Source organism: Miscanthus floridulus, chromosome 4, assembly GCF_019320115.1.
Source record: "Miscanthus floridulus cultivar M001 chromosome 4, ASM1932011v1, whole genome shotgun sequence".
NCBI classification, from domain to species: domain Eukaryota; kingdom Viridiplantae; phylum Streptophyta; class Magnoliopsida; order Poales; family Poaceae; genus Miscanthus; species Miscanthus floridulus.
In genome coordinates, this window is record NC_089583.1 from 69,584,931 (window position 1) to 69,601,977 (window position 17,047).

The 17,047-nt window shown below is 41.4% G+C and overlaps 2 protein-coding genes and 1 pseudogene across 2 annotated transcripts; 1 reads left to right on the forward strand and 2 right to left on the reverse strand.

Annotated features, from left to right (window-relative positions):
* Positions 1 to 3,406: 3,406 nt before the first annotated feature.
* LOC136551661 (2-oxoglutarate-dependent dioxygenase 11-like) lies at positions 3,407 to 6,332 on the reverse strand. Its single transcript, XM_066543210.1, has 4 exons — positions 6,024 to 6,332; positions 4,438 to 4,685; positions 4,001 to 4,322; positions 3,407 to 3,799 (listed from the first exon to the last, which is right to left on the reverse strand). The coding sequence occupies exons 1-4, from the start codon at positions 6,294 to 6,296 to the stop codon at positions 3,554 to 3,556; spliced, it is 1,089 nt and encodes a 362-aa protein (XP_066399307.1). The 5' UTR covers positions 6,297 to 6,332; the 3' UTR covers positions 3,407 to 3,553.
* A 785-nt stretch (positions 6,333 to 7,117) lies between these two features.
* LOC136551663 (uncharacterized) lies at positions 7,118 to 9,254 on the reverse strand. Its single transcript, XM_066543211.1, has 8 exons — positions 9,065 to 9,254; positions 8,861 to 8,953; positions 8,147 to 8,209; positions 8,017 to 8,076; positions 7,840 to 7,923; positions 7,650 to 7,760; positions 7,311 to 7,556; positions 7,118 to 7,225 (listed from the first exon to the last, which is right to left on the reverse strand). The coding sequence occupies exons 2-8, from the start codon at positions 8,918 to 8,920 to the stop codon at positions 7,205 to 7,207; spliced, it is 645 nt and encodes a 214-aa protein (XP_066399308.1). The 5' UTR covers positions 8,921 to 8,953; positions 9,065 to 9,254; the 3' UTR covers positions 7,118 to 7,204.
* A 3,723-nt stretch (positions 9,255 to 12,977) lies between these two features.
* Positions 12,978 to 16,305, forward strand: LOC136551662 (uncharacterized; annotated as a pseudogene).
* The last annotated feature ends 742 nt before the right edge of the window (positions 16,306 to 17,047 follow it).

Genomic DNA, 17,047 nt, shown 5'->3' on the forward strand with positions numbered 1-17,047 from the left:
GGGGATCACGAACATGAGCCAACAAGTGTACGGGGCCGCCAACAATCCATAGGGGTTGAACCCATCTGTTGCCAGTGCTACACGTACATTCCGAGCCTTCTCAGCTTTACCATGATGTATGCCATCGAAATGGGTCCATGCATCGCCATCCGATGGGTGTACCATCTTGTCAGCATTGTATCTTTTGCCATGTTTGTGCCATGTCATCTGTTTCGTGGACTCCTCTGTCATGTACAGCCATTGGATCCTCGGTACGATAGGAAGGTACCATAGGACCTTCGCGGGGATACCAAGCTATTCCTTCTTGCCATCACTAGTGTCGACCTCCAGATACCTAGAGGATTTGCACTTTGGGCAGTGTGTTGCTTTCTCATGATCTTTCCTAAATAGGACGCAACCATTCGGACAAGCATGGATGTGCTCATACGGCATCTTAAGGGCACAAAGAAGTTTCCGTGACTCATACAAGTTCTTCGGCAGAATATGACCCTCCGGAAGCAGGGATCCAACAACTACCAACATACCATCAAAGTTGTCTCGACTCATGCTACACTGTGACTTGAACGCCATTAGGCGTCCAATGGCATCTAGTTGCGAAACCATTGTCTTTTCGTGAAGGGGCTTCTGTGCCAAAGACAGCATATCGTAGTATGCCTTTGTGGATTCCTCTGGCTCATCCTCTAATCCTTCACCGAACCATGCCTCCTGAAAGTCATCCATCTAGTCTGCTACCCTGGTATCTCCATCAAAAGCCTCGAGGCGTGGTCTCACCACCTCCTCTCTAATATGATCGACTTCACCATGGTGGATCCAGCAGGTATAGTTTGGCGTGAATCCATACTTGCAAAGATCTTCCCCCATGTTCTTCCTATTCTTTCTTACATGGTTGTCACATTTGCTATAGGGACACGACATCCGACTCGACCCTCTAGCAGCCTCGCCAAATGAATGCTCCAAGAAAGCATTAGTCTTAGTCATCCATTCTGGGGTCATACTTGCGTGGCCCATGTACATCCAATCACGATTCTCCATCCTCTGGCATATACATATGTAAGCGAGTAATATAACTAGCAATTGCATCTGCACGGCGTTCCTACCATCTAATAGGTGAGGATAGGTCCTAATCCCACCCGCGGATGCGTATATGAGGTTAGTTTCAATGCTTCGCTCCTATCCAAGACAGAATTTTGGTAGCACCTCCCCGCTGTTCTCCTGATACACGTCCTGCAAGGGAGAGTGTGTATCTAGAGAACAATAGGGAGGTGATGCCAAAAGTCTATCTCGGACCAGAGCGAACCATGGAAACTAACCTCATCTACGCATCCACGGGCTGTCCAAAATACGTGGACAATCCGAAAGAGATATGATCACAGATATGCAAAGATCTGCATACCTCCGACCGTATCTCTTTCGAATGGGAGACGCCTAACTGGGCTACGTGACCATATAAAACATGCATGCAAAGGAGGAGGGGGTTATACCTAGGGTGGCGGTGGAGTTAGGCTAGCGGGGCAGTTGCGTGTCCGTGCAGTGGCGAGGCGATGTGGTGCAGGCAGACCAGCAGCGCCGACGAAGATGATCGGGGTCACCGAGTCCCTCCCATGCCTACATAAAAAGGCAATAGGTTAGAATCCAATGAAAATTTCGGCAGCACCTCCCCTGCACGGGGAGGTTTCCAAAACCTGCAAGAAACGTAGGCGCGATGACCAACAACCACATATATACCAAACATAGGCACGAAGGCCAACAAACTTATATATACCAAGACGAGCCATGTACTTTAGTTCTCTTTCCATGCAGATGAAAGTATCGAAGTAGTACAACAAGTACTACTACAACTACAATTACTACTAACACTAACACTACTACTACTAACACTACTACTATCACTACTTACTACTAACAATACTACTAACACTACTAACTACTAACTACTACTACTTACTAACTACTACTAACACTACTAAGTACTACTACTAACTACTACAGGTGTAGGGCATACCTTCGCGACGAGAATGGCAACAACGAGGGTCGGCGACGACGGGGACGACCGCAGCGGTGTGAGGGTCGACGGGCCTAGGCCGGCACCTTCCTTCTCCTCTCCTTCTCCTTCTCCTCCTCTCTTCTCCCCTCCTCCTCTCTTCTCCCCTTCTCCTCTCTTCTCCCCTGCCTCCTCCTCCTCTCTTCTGCAGTGGCCGCCGGCGGGGGCCGTGGCCGTCGACGGGGGAGGTGGCCGCTGAGGGGGGCGCGCAGGCGGGGAGGTGGCCGCCAAGGGGGCTGGCGCGGGTGGTGGAGGCTGGGCGGGGGCGGTGGAGGTCGGGTGGGCAGTGGAGGGCGGGCGGGGGCGGTGGCCGCGGCGCGCCTCCTCCTCCTCTCTTCTACAGTGGCCGCCGGCGGGGGCGGTGGCTGCCGGTGGGGGAGGTGGCCGCCGAGGGGGGCGGCACGGGGGGTGGAGGCCGGGTGGGGGCAGTGGCCGCCAGCGGGGCGCGCTGTTGCGGTGCTGGGGCCCACGTGGGGAGGCAGCCCGGGGGCGCCGGCCGGCGAGGGGCCGCCGCACGGGGAGGCGCGGTGGCCGGCGATGTGCGGAGGCGCGGGCCGGGGCGGAGGCGCGGGTCGGCGATTTGCCAAGTTTACACATGTGGAGATGTCCTGGTTTGTGAGCATCGTATGTGACAACGTGGTCGAAACTTTTTCAAATTTTTTCCACGGCATACGCATACGATATGGCGACAACTCGACAAGTTTCAAGATTTTCGGAATTCGTTCGCATTTTTTACAATTAAAAAACCACTCCCACGCAAGTTGGCGGCGTTGCCCCATGAGCACGTTGATCGAAATTTTGAGACAGTTTTTGGATTTAGCCTAAATTTACACTAAGAAACATGGATAACATTTTTTGAACGAATGTAATCCATTATTCGATGCACCTGCAGTTCAAGCTTACATTTTCTAGAAAAATTCAACAAAACAAAATAAACTATAGAAATATGCCAAAGGGCAATAAAAATGTCCCAAATTTAAACATGTTGTTTGCGGTAGTGTACTAAAGCTTCAAAAAAATTAGTGGCAAAAAACCAAAAAAATATATTTTGGCACTCGGCAAAATAAATTCTTTGCCGAGTGCCAAACGGGGGGCACTCGGCAAAGAGGACGCCGCTGGATGCCGTTAGGCCCCTACCGATCTTTGGCGAGTGTCTCACTCGGCAAAGACAGCCTTTGCCGAGTGCAGGTCTTTGCTGAGTGCGGCGCTCGGCAAAGCAGATCTTTGTCGAGTGCCCGAAATTTGGCATCAGCAAAGATTTTTGCACTCGGCAAATCACGTGTTGCCTGTAGTGCATACTTGTACATCTATATCGACAAGATGTACACACTCTCATTTATATTTAAAAACATTTGCTTACATCGATCCATTTATTATTCTTTTATTGTTGTGGGTAGTGACAGTACCAAGGCCAAAGTGGGGTGTAATGCAAATGTCTGGAGCGATTGCGGCTATGGAAGTTGAAGTTTCTACTCTTATAGCTCATACGAGATGCTTCTGATCTTTGTAGACTCAGTTGCTGAACATGGCATACTCTCTGGTTTTCTTCCCGTCAAGTTTGCTGGAGAAAACAACCTTAGCAATCTCGTCCACTCTCAGAGTCTTGTATTTGGTGAGCTCTCCTCCAACTATTTCAGATAGTGGACCCACACTCATATCAAACTTTGGGTTGTGAAATGCAGTAATAGACACCCTCTCCTTGTGCGGATTAACCGTGACCCTGTGCTCAATGCTCTGGTACTTCCCATTTGTCAGTATCTACAAATAATAAGAAGTGCTTGTTAATATATAGCTGACGGTCACATATAATTAGAGTGCGGGGAAAAGTCCTTTTTAGTTTTCATGATCTCGCAAAATCTCTAATCTGATGTTATTCAGTATGAACAACATAGAAGTAAGAAAAGAAAAGATAACACACACTTGATGTGGCTAGCTCATCGATCAATAATCGTTGCGTACCTCAAGAAAGTCGCCAACATTCACGACCAGTGCTTTGGAGTGGGGTTTTATTGGCACCCATGCACCTTGTCTCTTAATCTGGAGCCCTTCTATCTCATTCAGCTCCCATACCAGTGTCAGAAGAGAAATGTCGGAATGTGGTGGAAACCCTAAAATCTTATCATGAGCAACCGGGCATGCAGGGTAGTAAGTCATCCTTAATGCCTGACTGGAGTATGTATCTCTGATTTTGTCGAGATCAACACCTAGGTTTTTGGCGATCGCCTGCACGAGCGAGCGAGTTACCCTCATCACCTCAGAGGAATAGGATTCAATGGATTCCCTGTTGCATTAATTGAAACAATTCATAATAATTCGTGGTGATGCTTGTAAGTCTTGATTAGTGTATATGTTGAACATCATGGACGTGCATGCAGATATCTAATTAAGATACTTACCTGAAGTTAACAGGAGTTGTAGGCCATGGTCTCATGTCACGCTCGTGAGGTGGCTGCGTCACCAGGTAAAGCCTGTCACACCAGTCCAGGGTTTGATGCTCCGACTGAACGAATGCATGGCCGTAGCCTTGGAGGTCTCCAGGCAGCTGACCAAATTTGTTCTTCTCGTCGAGGGGAAGTCTGAAGAAGTACTCCACGTTGTTCCTCAAGTTTTCAAGAACTGTGTCCGGAATTCCGTGGCTTTTCACCTGTACACGGTGTAAGTGTACCGATCGACTCATTTCATTGTTCATTGTAGAAAATTAATTATTGTGAGATTAGGTAAAGTGGGCCTGCCAAACATTAAAATAAAATAGACAAACAACACTAGTTGAAAAAAAAAGAAATCATCATAATCGATGTCAAACGCATTACCAAACTGTACACATTTTGTGGTGCTAATTTATTAGGGAGTTGTCATGATGCTAATTTACTTGGGAGTTGTTATGGGTATCATATCATCCGAAATCTTTTTCGATGTGCTAATGGAGATGAGGCAGGTACGGGGTATCTGACCAACTCAGCAACTGACTCCACTTGTCAAGGGAAAAATAATATCAATGATAGTATTATTATAACTACAAAGAATTGGCATGTGTTTGGACACATGAATTACAGGGTCTAACTTGCCTCTGTGGGCAAAAAATGCCATGACAAAATAACAAGAATCCAAGAGAACAAAAGGATATATATGGAAATGGAAAGTTTTGGCTTCTTTAGAGCGTCTCAAAGAGTTTCCAAAATCCACTTCCAAATCTAAATTTTTTGGCAAGATTGATAAAAGTTGCTGTCCAATAGCTCCCTATCTCAACTCATAATCTTTCTACACTCGGGAAAAACAATCCAATCGCCCGGATAAATACGCGCGCGTATCTATCCGGGTGAAAGGATGTGGAGAAGAATAAAAGGTAGAAAAGTATAAATTGGTTAGGATGATTTAGAAATAGTCCGGGATTCTTGATGTAAAATTCTCTTCTATATTTTAGGATCGAGATTTTAGAAACTATTGGAGGAACCCAACAATAAATATGCTCCCAACTTTTTCAAGCTACATGAAAAACTCATTCATTTATTAATTGCTTTTTTAGAACTATTGGAGATGCTCTTACTACGGCTTTCATTGGAATAAAAAAGGCAAAGGGATAGATCTATATATTGTATCGTTAAAATAAAGAAAATATTTTTTTTTTTTGCATTTGCTCTCAGTGCACGGTTGATAGTTGGGAGATATACACAAAAAACAAAAACTAGCCATGTTAGTGACATGTGAGCTAAACGGTAGGTAGACCTACAGCCAGCACGGAGATGGCAACGATCGAGCAAATCAAGGGCAACGGAGTAGAACGAAGCTGTAGTCTGATTTTTTTTCCTGGTGATTATAATGAACAAAGACAAGACTAATAATATAATTAACGTTATTGATATGTATTAGTATTCACAGTTAATGTTTGACTTTATTTATTAGTGGATGCTAATAAGGCTGTTAGGTATTTCCACAAAAAAGAAGTTTTGAAACTACAAATAATTCAGAAATAAAATCTTATTACCTGGAAGAACCCCCACTCCTCACACGCAGACTTGAGCACGGCAGCCTCCTGCTGCGAGGTCTGGGAATCAAGAAGCCTACCAAGGTCAACTATAGGAATGCTCTCACCGTGAAGAGCAAGAGCAACCATGTCATTGGGGCTATCCGGCCTGATGTACCGCTGGATGGCCTCCAGCGTCAGCTCCGCCGCGCTCTCCGCTAGTGCTTGAACGTTCTTCACCGGAATGCTTTCGCCATGGGACCATTTCCCTTCCGTGCTCTGCTTACTCTCCATCTGATGATTTTGTACAGCAGTTGTGTGTACAGAGCGTACTGCCTAGTATAGTAGTGTTGATTAGCTGTTGAGAGTTGAGACCTATTTATACCTGTGGAGTCCTTGGATGAATGGGCCCGTGATCATGAGCACACCCCAAAACTAATACACGAAGCCGCATTTTTAGAGACCGACGACATTTTATTACACACTACAACAGCACAGGGATACAATAACACCAACTTGTGTTACTGTAGGTTGGAAAAAGTGTTACTAGCTCTCTTAGTAACACATTTTTTGTTGTATTCCAATTGGCCATGTTACTATAAACTGGTTTATTGTAACACATCTACTTATCTATAGGAACATTTGTCTAGTGTTACAATGATTTTTGTTGTAACACTTTTTTTTCTCTAGTAACACTTCACATTATGGTGGAATACATAGTTTGTAACACATTTATTTATCTATGGGAACATTTGCCTAGTGTTATAGTGATTGTCTGCTGTAACACTTTTTTTTAGTTCTAGTAACACTTCTACATTATGGTAGAGCACAGTATGGAACAAAGGAACACATGGTTTGTAACACTTGTTTATATCTATTGTAACATTTTTAGATTAGGAAACAAATATTTGTTTCGCCTATATATGTGGCACACGGATTATTATAGAATCACACAAACATGACACATTGCAAAATCACATAAACCATAAATTTCAATAATCATAACAAGATCCACATATAGTAGGATGATTTCAAACATAGTGCTTGTTCAGATTAAATCATAGTATTTGTACATAACGATATGGCTCTAGAGAGCAAACACACATAGTCCATACTAGAAAGAAAAATTCAAGAACTAGCTAGGATTCATAAAGTCCATTGCTTCTTCTTCCATTATTCTTTGTACACATCGATGTAGGAATTCAACCATTAATCATTTGAACCTGCAAAGAAAATTTAAGTTGTAAGATTATAAATTAGGCCACATATGTACAATGATGTAAGTTAAGAAAGCTAGTTTGAACATACAAACATCGAAGGCCAAGCAATTGAGACTCCTTTGGCTTGAGCATCACCAATATTGTTGCACCCAGGCCTAGGCCTCACTAATGGCTCATCTTTTGCTATAGCGTGATCGATACGCACTTTGTAGAATTGACTTCCTGTCTTAACTCCACCAACAATGGCTTTTGGATCAGTGCTCAAGAGAGTTGCATAGGCCACATTAGCCTTATTAGGATATTTTGAAGTCATTAGTAGCACAATGGATCCAACCTACATTAATTTGACATAATCTCTTAGTGACCAACAACCCTTTGTTGTACATCAAGATCATGCAATTAGAACAAGTGTATTATGTTCATCTACCTTCATTACAGGAAGTTGTTTAGGTGCTTGACGCTTGTTGCATGTAACCTTGTCATGAGCCACCTCTTGGTGTGCAATGGTCGTAGTCTCTCCAGGCCCTCCATGATGACCCTTACACATATAAAATGAAGTATGAAATATTAAGACAAAAATTCCTCTATAAATACAGCAAAGTGTGGTTCATAGATACCTTTTGTTTCTTTGTTGTTTTACTTATGGTGGATAAAAGTAGACTGTCATCATCACTATATTCAGACTCACATGTTTCTTTATTCTAGTAAAGAGAAAAAAGACAGTAGCATGAGTTGATATAAAAAAAATCCTTTGTGAATAAAATAGTATTAAATTCATAAGAAAGTTACTTTACCAATTCATCCCTGTGTTCAAGGAATCCATCATTCTGGTTGGGTGCAACACAGTGAACTCTCTAAAAATTTGAAACAATATTAAAGCGAAAAGACTAAATTAGGTGAAAACATGGAAAATAGAGCAAATACCTTTCTTTTAGAAAGCACCGCTTGATTCTGAGAATTGTTATGATCACTCCTAGCACAATTTCCCTAGAAAAGAAATAAAGTTTGAGTAACACATTTCAATACGAAGTTACAAATTAAAATGTACATTGTTACCATTGTTGCTTCTTGGTTCTCATGGTGCTTTGATTGTTTTTTAGTTCTTCAATAACTTTGTCTTGCATTCTAGAATGATCTTTGAGTTGCCTTATTTCCTCCAACATGTGAGTCTCTACATCAGATGATGAGCCATCTAGTGAAACTATATTAATATCCTTAAAATGGTGTGTTCTTCGACCATAAACTTGTTTAGGAACTGGAAGCAATCCCATGCCGTGCACTTGTCCAGCTTTCTCTTCTCCCAACACTCGATGTAATGCATCACCTTCCCATGCAACTCCTCCCTCACTATTTTGTGCTAACTCTGGTTGTGTGTCTAGGAGATTTTCCAGTTCAATCTACAAGCAAGAAATCCGCACATTAGAAAACAGAAATAATTTTATATTTGCAAAAATTCTCATGTGCATGTAGCATACCACTGGTTCATTTATCCCTTTTCCCCTTTTCCTGTGAGTTGCGAGGTAAACCTTTGCTCTATGTGGCTATTTTTTTCAGGATCAGTTTGCCTCTGAAAAAATAGTAGTAAAGGAAAAGTAAGAAGAATCATATATAATTTTTTTTAAACAGAAGATGACTCACCATGTCCTCAGACCAACGAGCATAACTCTTTGTACCGGCTGTATGTGTTGTCTTCTTCATTTCACAACTTATTTTGTTCTTCTCACTTAGGGTCTACAAGAAAAAGTAAATTAATTGATAATGAACCATTATACATATAAAAATCAATAATGGTATAGGTGGTGATAGTAAAAAAGTCAAATAGCGTCAATAATGGTGCCTTACTTGTCCTTCGCTGGACTTCCAATATTTTACTAGGGCCTTCCATTGATCTTCATCGATATCATCTGGACAACGCTTGTTCAAAACAGACTTTTTCTTCTTTGGATTAAATAGTGACTTTTTTAATGTTGCCTTGTATTTCCTCCAATCTCTTCCAATTGATTTCAATATCCATTTCTCACATGAATGAGGATATAAGAACTTTGTCTAAAATAAGAAAATCACTAATGAATGAATTTGACTTCATGACATGATAACAAGCATATATATACTTAATCTTATAAAAAACATTATGTCTTGTAAAATTTAGCTAACCTGGATGAATTGAATTATGGTTTCTGCATTGTTTTTCTTAACTTCTCTCAAATCTTTGGCACCAACAGGACAGTAACCACCATTTCTTGCTATGGTGCCCAAAAATTGTCCTAAAAGGCCACCTTCTTTTCCAATGGGTTGTCCAAGCATATTACATCTTACTACTATCCGATCTCCTCCAAGTAGATCCCAAACATGTGTTAAAACGGTCCCCTTTCGTTTACGAGGTACTTCATCGCCATCACCTATTAAAAACAGAATGATAGTGATAGTAATTGGTTAAGATGCAGTCCATATGAATGAGATTGATCTAACTACATTTGTACCTGATGTGTTCTGGTTCTCATCATCATGCTGCTCAACCTCGTTAGCATATAGTGCTTCAGTATGCATTACATTTAATCCTTTCTTTTTTTTTGTACCTCCTCTTCTTGCTAAACAAATGTTGGGGACATGAACACGTGTTTATAGTAAATATAATAAACAATATGTAATATTTTTATTAAACAACTAGATATTTGTATTAGACTATCAAGATTGTATTTATTAAGTCACATACCACGGTGGGGTTGGATATGCTAATCTTGGATGAAAATAAATCATTGATAACTAACATGACTTGGAATAGTTGTCCTTGAATAATCAAATATACATAGAAAAGTAAATTATATGTTCATTCTAATACCTTTATTTTTTTTGGTTTAGATTTGGATGGTTCTTTGTTGGACTTGGTAGGCGCTAAAGTGGCCAGTCTCTGCCTTGTCACAAACAAATTAACCGTTTTTTCGCCCTCACACTCGTTGAGCATTTCCATCACATCAGAATCTTGTTGTATTACAACCAAGCTATCTTTTTTCTTGTAGTATAGATAGTCGACTGATGTGTACCCAGAACCCTCGATCAGATCAATCAAGTTGAAAAAGCATATCTCATCTCTATCCATTTCCCTTTGCACATGTTTATGTCCTTCAGCTTTCCCATCGCATTCCAGATTTATGGTCCAATTATCCACCGCCATGGTAGCACAATCTAAATAAAATATAGCACCAATAGGAAAATAAGAATAAAGCATAGGATAATTCATAAATAAGAATCAAGTATAACCGAATAGTAACAATTTGACTAAAGTGCATATTTGTAATGTTATTTGAACTTGGAGCTCGAGAACAAGTAAAGTGCTATGGTTCAGATAGGATGGTCTAGAGCATGACACATATATACGAACAAAAATAGTCCAAAAGGTTCTTTATATTAAATAAGATAAATAAGAATAAAGAATAGGATAATTCACATCTAAGTATTTCAACTAATCAGCCACAGTAGTGAAGCAATCGAGCAGTAAGTATTTCTTGTGTAAAGTATCCTCGTCCAAGTATTACACTAAGCCATAATGCCATATGCACGCAGACCAAGTTAGAGTCTCACATACTGAACTGCTGCTCGGAGCGTCTGTAACCTGAGTAACCAAATGCTATCTACTTTGCGTTTGCCTGTGTGAGCCAATGAAAGTTGCAACTGCATAAGTTGCCGACGCACCACTACCTGCTTGCTTACCTAATTGTCGAACTGCAGCGGCTGAGCTCCTCCTGCTATCAATGTTTCGTAGAAGTGCTCTGTTTTCAATGCTAGAACACGATTTGCACTAAGCCATCTCTAATCTGCAAAACAAATTGCTAATCAAATATTTGCTTATACGACATGTCAATCGAGTTTCTCCCACATGGTGGCAACTACTAATCGCAAGAAAACAAAAAAACTTTAGTGAATCGCTGTGATGATTAGTCGACAATACCCAATTCAATCACAAGTGGGGGAAGGATGCTAAATAGAAACTTACGAATGGAGGGAGGAAGCTAGCATTTGTGTATGATTGTACGGTGTCCCTAGTTTTTTATTTGTTCTGCTACACATTCTTCAACAATTCTTGCACATGTGCCAGAAGATATGTCTGATCGTTAATGTGAAGTACGCGATGGGCAGCCCCTAACGGGCGTCACCATCCCCCAACTCATCCACCATAACTGCAGTACACGATCGGCAGCCCCTGACGGGCGGCAGTGGACCAGCCGGTGGGTGATGACGTGCCCTCAACGGGCGCTGTTCAAGGGCGGAGGCCGGCTGATGGCTGCGGAAGCAGAAGGCCAAGGTCTTGGGGAGATCACAATGGAGACGGCTGCAGGAACAAGGATGTGAGCGCTACGATCTGACCCCGTATGGCGCGGGGCACCTGGAGCGTGACCAGCGCAGCCCCCGCCGCCTCGGTCTCTCCGATCGGTGACGACAAGTTCGTAGGCTGGATTGAAAACGCGTCGCATTGGTTAGGGGCTTGTCGTCACCCCCCAAATTCATTTCGCTCCCCAGCCTACGAACTTGCCATCACCGATCGGAGAGACCGAGGCGGCGGGGGCTATGCTGGTCACGCTCCCGGTGCCCCGCGCCGTACGGGGTCAGATCGTAGCGCTCGCGTCCTTGTTCCTGCAGCCGTCTCCATCGTGATCTCCCCGAGACCCCGGCCTTCTGCTTCCGCAGCCATCAGCCGGCCTCCGCCCGTGAACAGCACCCGTTGAGGGCACATCATCCCCCGCCGGCCGGTCCACTGCCGCCTGTCAGGGCTGCCCATCGCGTACTGCAGTTATGGTGGATGAGTTGGGGGATGGTGACGCCCGTTAGGGGCTGCCCATCGCGTACTTCACATTAACGATCAGGCATATCTTATGGCACATGTGCAAGAATTGTTGAAGAACAAATAAAAAACCAGGGACACCGTGCAATCATACACAAATGCTAGCTTCCTCCCTCCATCCGTAAGTTTCTATTTAGCATCCTTCCCCCACTTGTGATTGAATTGGGTATTGTCGACTAATCATCACAGCGATTCACTAAAGTTTTTTTGTTTTCTTGCGATTAGTAGTTGCCACCATGTGGGAGAAACTCGATTGACATGTCGTATAAGCAAATATTTGATTAGCAATTTGTTTTGCGGATTAGAGATGGCCTAGTGCAAATCGTGTTCTAGCATTGAAAACAGAGCACTTCTACTAAACATTGATAGCAGTGGGAGCTCAGCCGCTGCAGTTCGACAATTAGGTAAGCAGGCGGCCAAAATCAAAATGTTTTTACTTTTTATATGTTAATTGGCATTGGCAAAAATTACTATCAGTGCAACAACTTATGATCTATGATTTTTTTTTCATGTTTAGTTCATTGGAGATGTAGTATGTTGCAGCTTATCAGTGAAACGAAATAGCTTAACAGTGGAAACAGACCATGAGCTTCATTGTTTTTTTTTTTGTTTGGAAAGGCATTTATATAATGCTGAATTCTTTTTTAAGATAGGCCATTGAGTACAATCCATATTAGCACCGATTGTTGTTCTGTACATATTTTTTTAGGTTAAGGTGCAGTTCTGTACATTGTTGTTCATTGATTCTTCGGTACACATTGAGTTCACCTTCAGTAAACAAATAGTTGAGATGAAACAAACTGTTTGAGTCCACTTTATATAATTCATAGCTTTTTATGTATTTCCAACATTTTGTCTCAGCTATTGAAGTACCACATAACTGATGCAGTGATAGTATCTCTTGATTTCAGTGAATTAATGGACTTAAGTGCTATTAAGAGGTTGTTGCAATCCAAAAGACCAAGTGATGAGTACATAGCTGGGGTACAGGGTTTTCTTAAGTTGCTTACCGTGGGAAAAAGTCCGATGCAAAGATTCAATGCTCCTGTGTCAAATGTGTCAATAGGAAGTTACAAATGCAAGAAACAGTGTATGGGCACTTAGTGTGTGATGGAATGCTGCGTGGATACACTATATGGGGCTGTCATGGGGAAACATCATCTTATATCTCTGCTAACAAAGATTCAGAGTCACCGCATCCAAGTTTAAACACTAATATGTGCCAAGTAGTCCAAGAAGCCTTTGGATATATAGACGATGAACATCACACAAATGGACCTCACGCATCAGGTTTATCTGAAGATGGACCAGATGCGGAAACACAAGATTTCTTTGATTTGCTTAGGGCTGCTGATGAACCTTTATGGGAAGGATGTGAGCTATCAAAACTTTCTTTCCTAGTCCTATTGTTTCATGTGAAGTCGACCAACAAGTGGAGCAATAAATCAATTAATGATCTACTTCAAATTTTACAGCTAGCTCTCCCAAATGGTTCAAATATACCTAGAACATTTGTGGAGGCTCGGAAGACCATTGCGAAGCTTGGTCTTAGATATGAGAAGATTCATGTGTGCCCAAATAATTGTCAGCTCTATCGGAAAGACAAGAAATATGATGACTTCTGTTCAAAATGTGGAGCTTCAAGATGGAAAAATAAGCCAGATAAAACATCATTAACAAAAAAGGAAAGAAGAAAGGCAACCCCAAATAAGGTATTGCGTTACTTTCCAATCAAACCTAGACTTAAAAGGCTTTTCATGAACAAGGAAACAGCCAAGTTAACTAGATGGCATGATGAGGAGCGTACAAAGGATGGTGCTTTGCGCCATCCTGCTGATTCAGAGGTTTGGAAAATCACTAATTCCCAGCACCCTCATATTGCATCAGATTCTCGAAACATGAGGTTTGGAATAGCAACAGATGGTTTTAACCCATATGGGAAGTGTAATTCTACCCATAGTTGTTGGCCAGTTGTATTAGTACCATACAACCTTCCACCATGGTTATGCATGAAAGCTTCTTCTCTTATGCTCACTCTAATAATTCCTGGTTACCCTGGAAAGGACTTCCATACATTTATACAGCCGGTTTATGATGAGCTAAATGAGTCTTTTGACACTGGTATGTCTACATATGATGCATCTCGAGATGAGAGATTTCAACTTTATGCTACAATATTGCATATTGTGAGTGACTACCCTGGGACAGGGATACTAGCACAGTACAATGTTATGGGACAGTTGGGTTGTGTGTCCTGTGAAGATGAAACAAGTTCAATACGCTTGAAGCATGGCCTCAAGCAATGTTTCATGGGACACCGACAATTTCTACCCACTGGCCATGAGTTTCGTTATGATGCCAATTCATTTGACGGAACCGAAGAGCATCGGTTGAGACCTATTTCTTATTCTGGAGTATCTCTTTTGGAAAGGATAAAATCAATTAAAGACTTTGAGAAGTCCAAAACATGGAAGGGTGTTAGTGGCATGTTTTGTTTGTCTTACTGGAAGTATAATTTGCTACGGCACAATCTTGACTTTATGCATATAGAGAAGAATGTGTGTGAAAATATATTTGGGAAACTTTTAGAAATGGATGCCAAATCAAAGGACAAGCTACAGGCAAGGAAAGACTTGCAAGAAATGAACATCAGGCCAGATCTACATCCACAAAAAAGGCTAATGGTAAGTATTACTTGCCTCCTGCTTTGTATAACATGTCTAAAGAGGAGAAGCAACAATTTGTAAAGTCCTTCGTGACATAAAAGTTCCAGATGGTTATTCTAGTAACATCTCTAGATGTGTAAATGTTGGTCAAGCAAAAATTTCAGGCCTCAAAAGTCATGACTGCCACATACTAATGCAACAACTTATGCCACTTGCTCTGAGAGGTCTTCTCCCAAATGAAGTTACATCTGTCTTATTTGATCTGTGTGGATATTTTAGAGAACTGAATGCAAAAGTTCTCCACATGAATGAACTTGAGAAGTTAGAGGACCGAATCATAATGACGTTATGTCGGATGGAGATGATATTCCCTCCTGGGTTTTTCACTATCATGGTGCATCTAGTTCTTCACTTAGCAATAGAGGCAAAAATAGGTGGTCCTGTATGTTATCGATCAATGTATTTTGTGGAAAGGTATGTTTTTCTTATAAAATAATTAAGAGCCATGTTTGGTACCTTCGCTTTGCATGCTAAATTATAGTTTTTATTAATTTATACTAGTTTGTAGTAGGTACCTTGGTGATTTGAAGTCAAACGTGAGAAATAAAGCTCGTCCAGAGGGCTGCATTGTAGAATCAGTTCTAGCAAAAGTGGCTATGTACTTTTGTTCAACATTTCTTGATGGTTTTCAGACATTGTCTAATAGGCTTTCGCGGAATGATGATAATGAGGAGTCACTTGGATGCTCTACTAGACATGCATCAACTCTTTTTCCTAAATCTGGGAAACCACTTGGGAAGCCAAGTAGTTATGTCCTGAGAGGTTTGGCTAAAGTGCAAGCACATAGATATGTGCTATTCAATTGTTCCGATGTCGATCCATACCTTAGGTAATATCTCAAAATTGTAAACATAAATTTATTTTTTTTGCCTCCCATAAATTTTCTTACATGTAAATTGTAGAGCTCATGCTGAAGAGATCATTGGAAAAGGTACAGGACGTAGAGCCAGTCATAGAGATGTTGAGAAAATCCAAAATGAGAAGTTCCATCAATGGTTTAGAGGTCATGTAAGTACCTTAACTCAAAATGCTTATGTAGCACTAACGTGCAGGACTAAACTTGTATAATTGTGCAGATAATGCAGTTAGAAAGGGAAAATGGCATTCATGGTGTTAAAGATGACATTAGATGGATAGCTCGTGGCCCAGTTGATGCTACAAAAAGGTATCGTGCTTTCAACAGTCGAGGTTTCCGTTTTAGGCCCAAACGGTTGGATAGGGTGACACAAAATAGTGGTGTAGTGCTAACTGCAAAAACATCAAGTTATGCCAGTGCAAGTGATGGCAGGCCAGTTTTAGGTGATGTGACTTACTATGGGAGGATAATTGATATTATTGAGCTAAACTACTCTGGGAATTTTTCAGTGGTACTTTTCAAATGTGAATGGGTTGATGTTGTTTCTAAAAGAGGAATAAAGAAGGACAAGTATGGCTACACACTTGTTAATTTCTCACACCTGATACATACAGGGGAAAAGATTGTTCATGAACCGTATATTTTTCCTAACCAAGCTGACTAGGTGTTTTATGCTGAAGACAAAGAAAACCCTGGGTGGTCTGTAGTCATAAAGATGAAACCAAGAGATATATATGACACAGGTTGTGATGAATGGGAAGATGATGTAGAAAATAAGCCATTCCATGTCACACACCTTGGAGATATGTTCAATAATGCAAATGTAAGACATCAATGGGCTAGAACAGACATTGAGGGAACCACGGTGGATGCTAGTGATGCTGCGGATGCTAGTGGCAATGGATTGAATGACTAATCATAGTTCATGAGGTGCAGTACCTGACTCTTTATTGTGCAAGCTCATTTCTTCAATGGTTTGTGTTTCTCCTTTTTCTTTATTGTGTAATTGCACAAGTTCTTCTCATATTTAATGAATTTTTACTATAATGATAATTTATATATGTGAACTTTATTGGGGTGGTCAATGGTATGATTGTAACAATATATGTTATACCTGTATGATACGATAACGAAAATGTATAAAGAAACCACAAGTTAATTGTTACTTGGCCATGCTAGTTCTCTACACATTCTTAAGTTGATTTATTACTAAGTTCAGTTTTCTTTACCTAGTCCAGTAGCATAAGTTAATTGTTTTTGTACTAATCTGTAACTCTCTCTTAATGGGGAAAAGAAATGCTGCTTTGGAATGTGTACTAAGAACTACTGAGTACCTGCTGTATTTTCTATTGCTATGGCACTCATGCCTACTTTGTTAGTTCATTAATGGCTGACTTGTGCTTCAA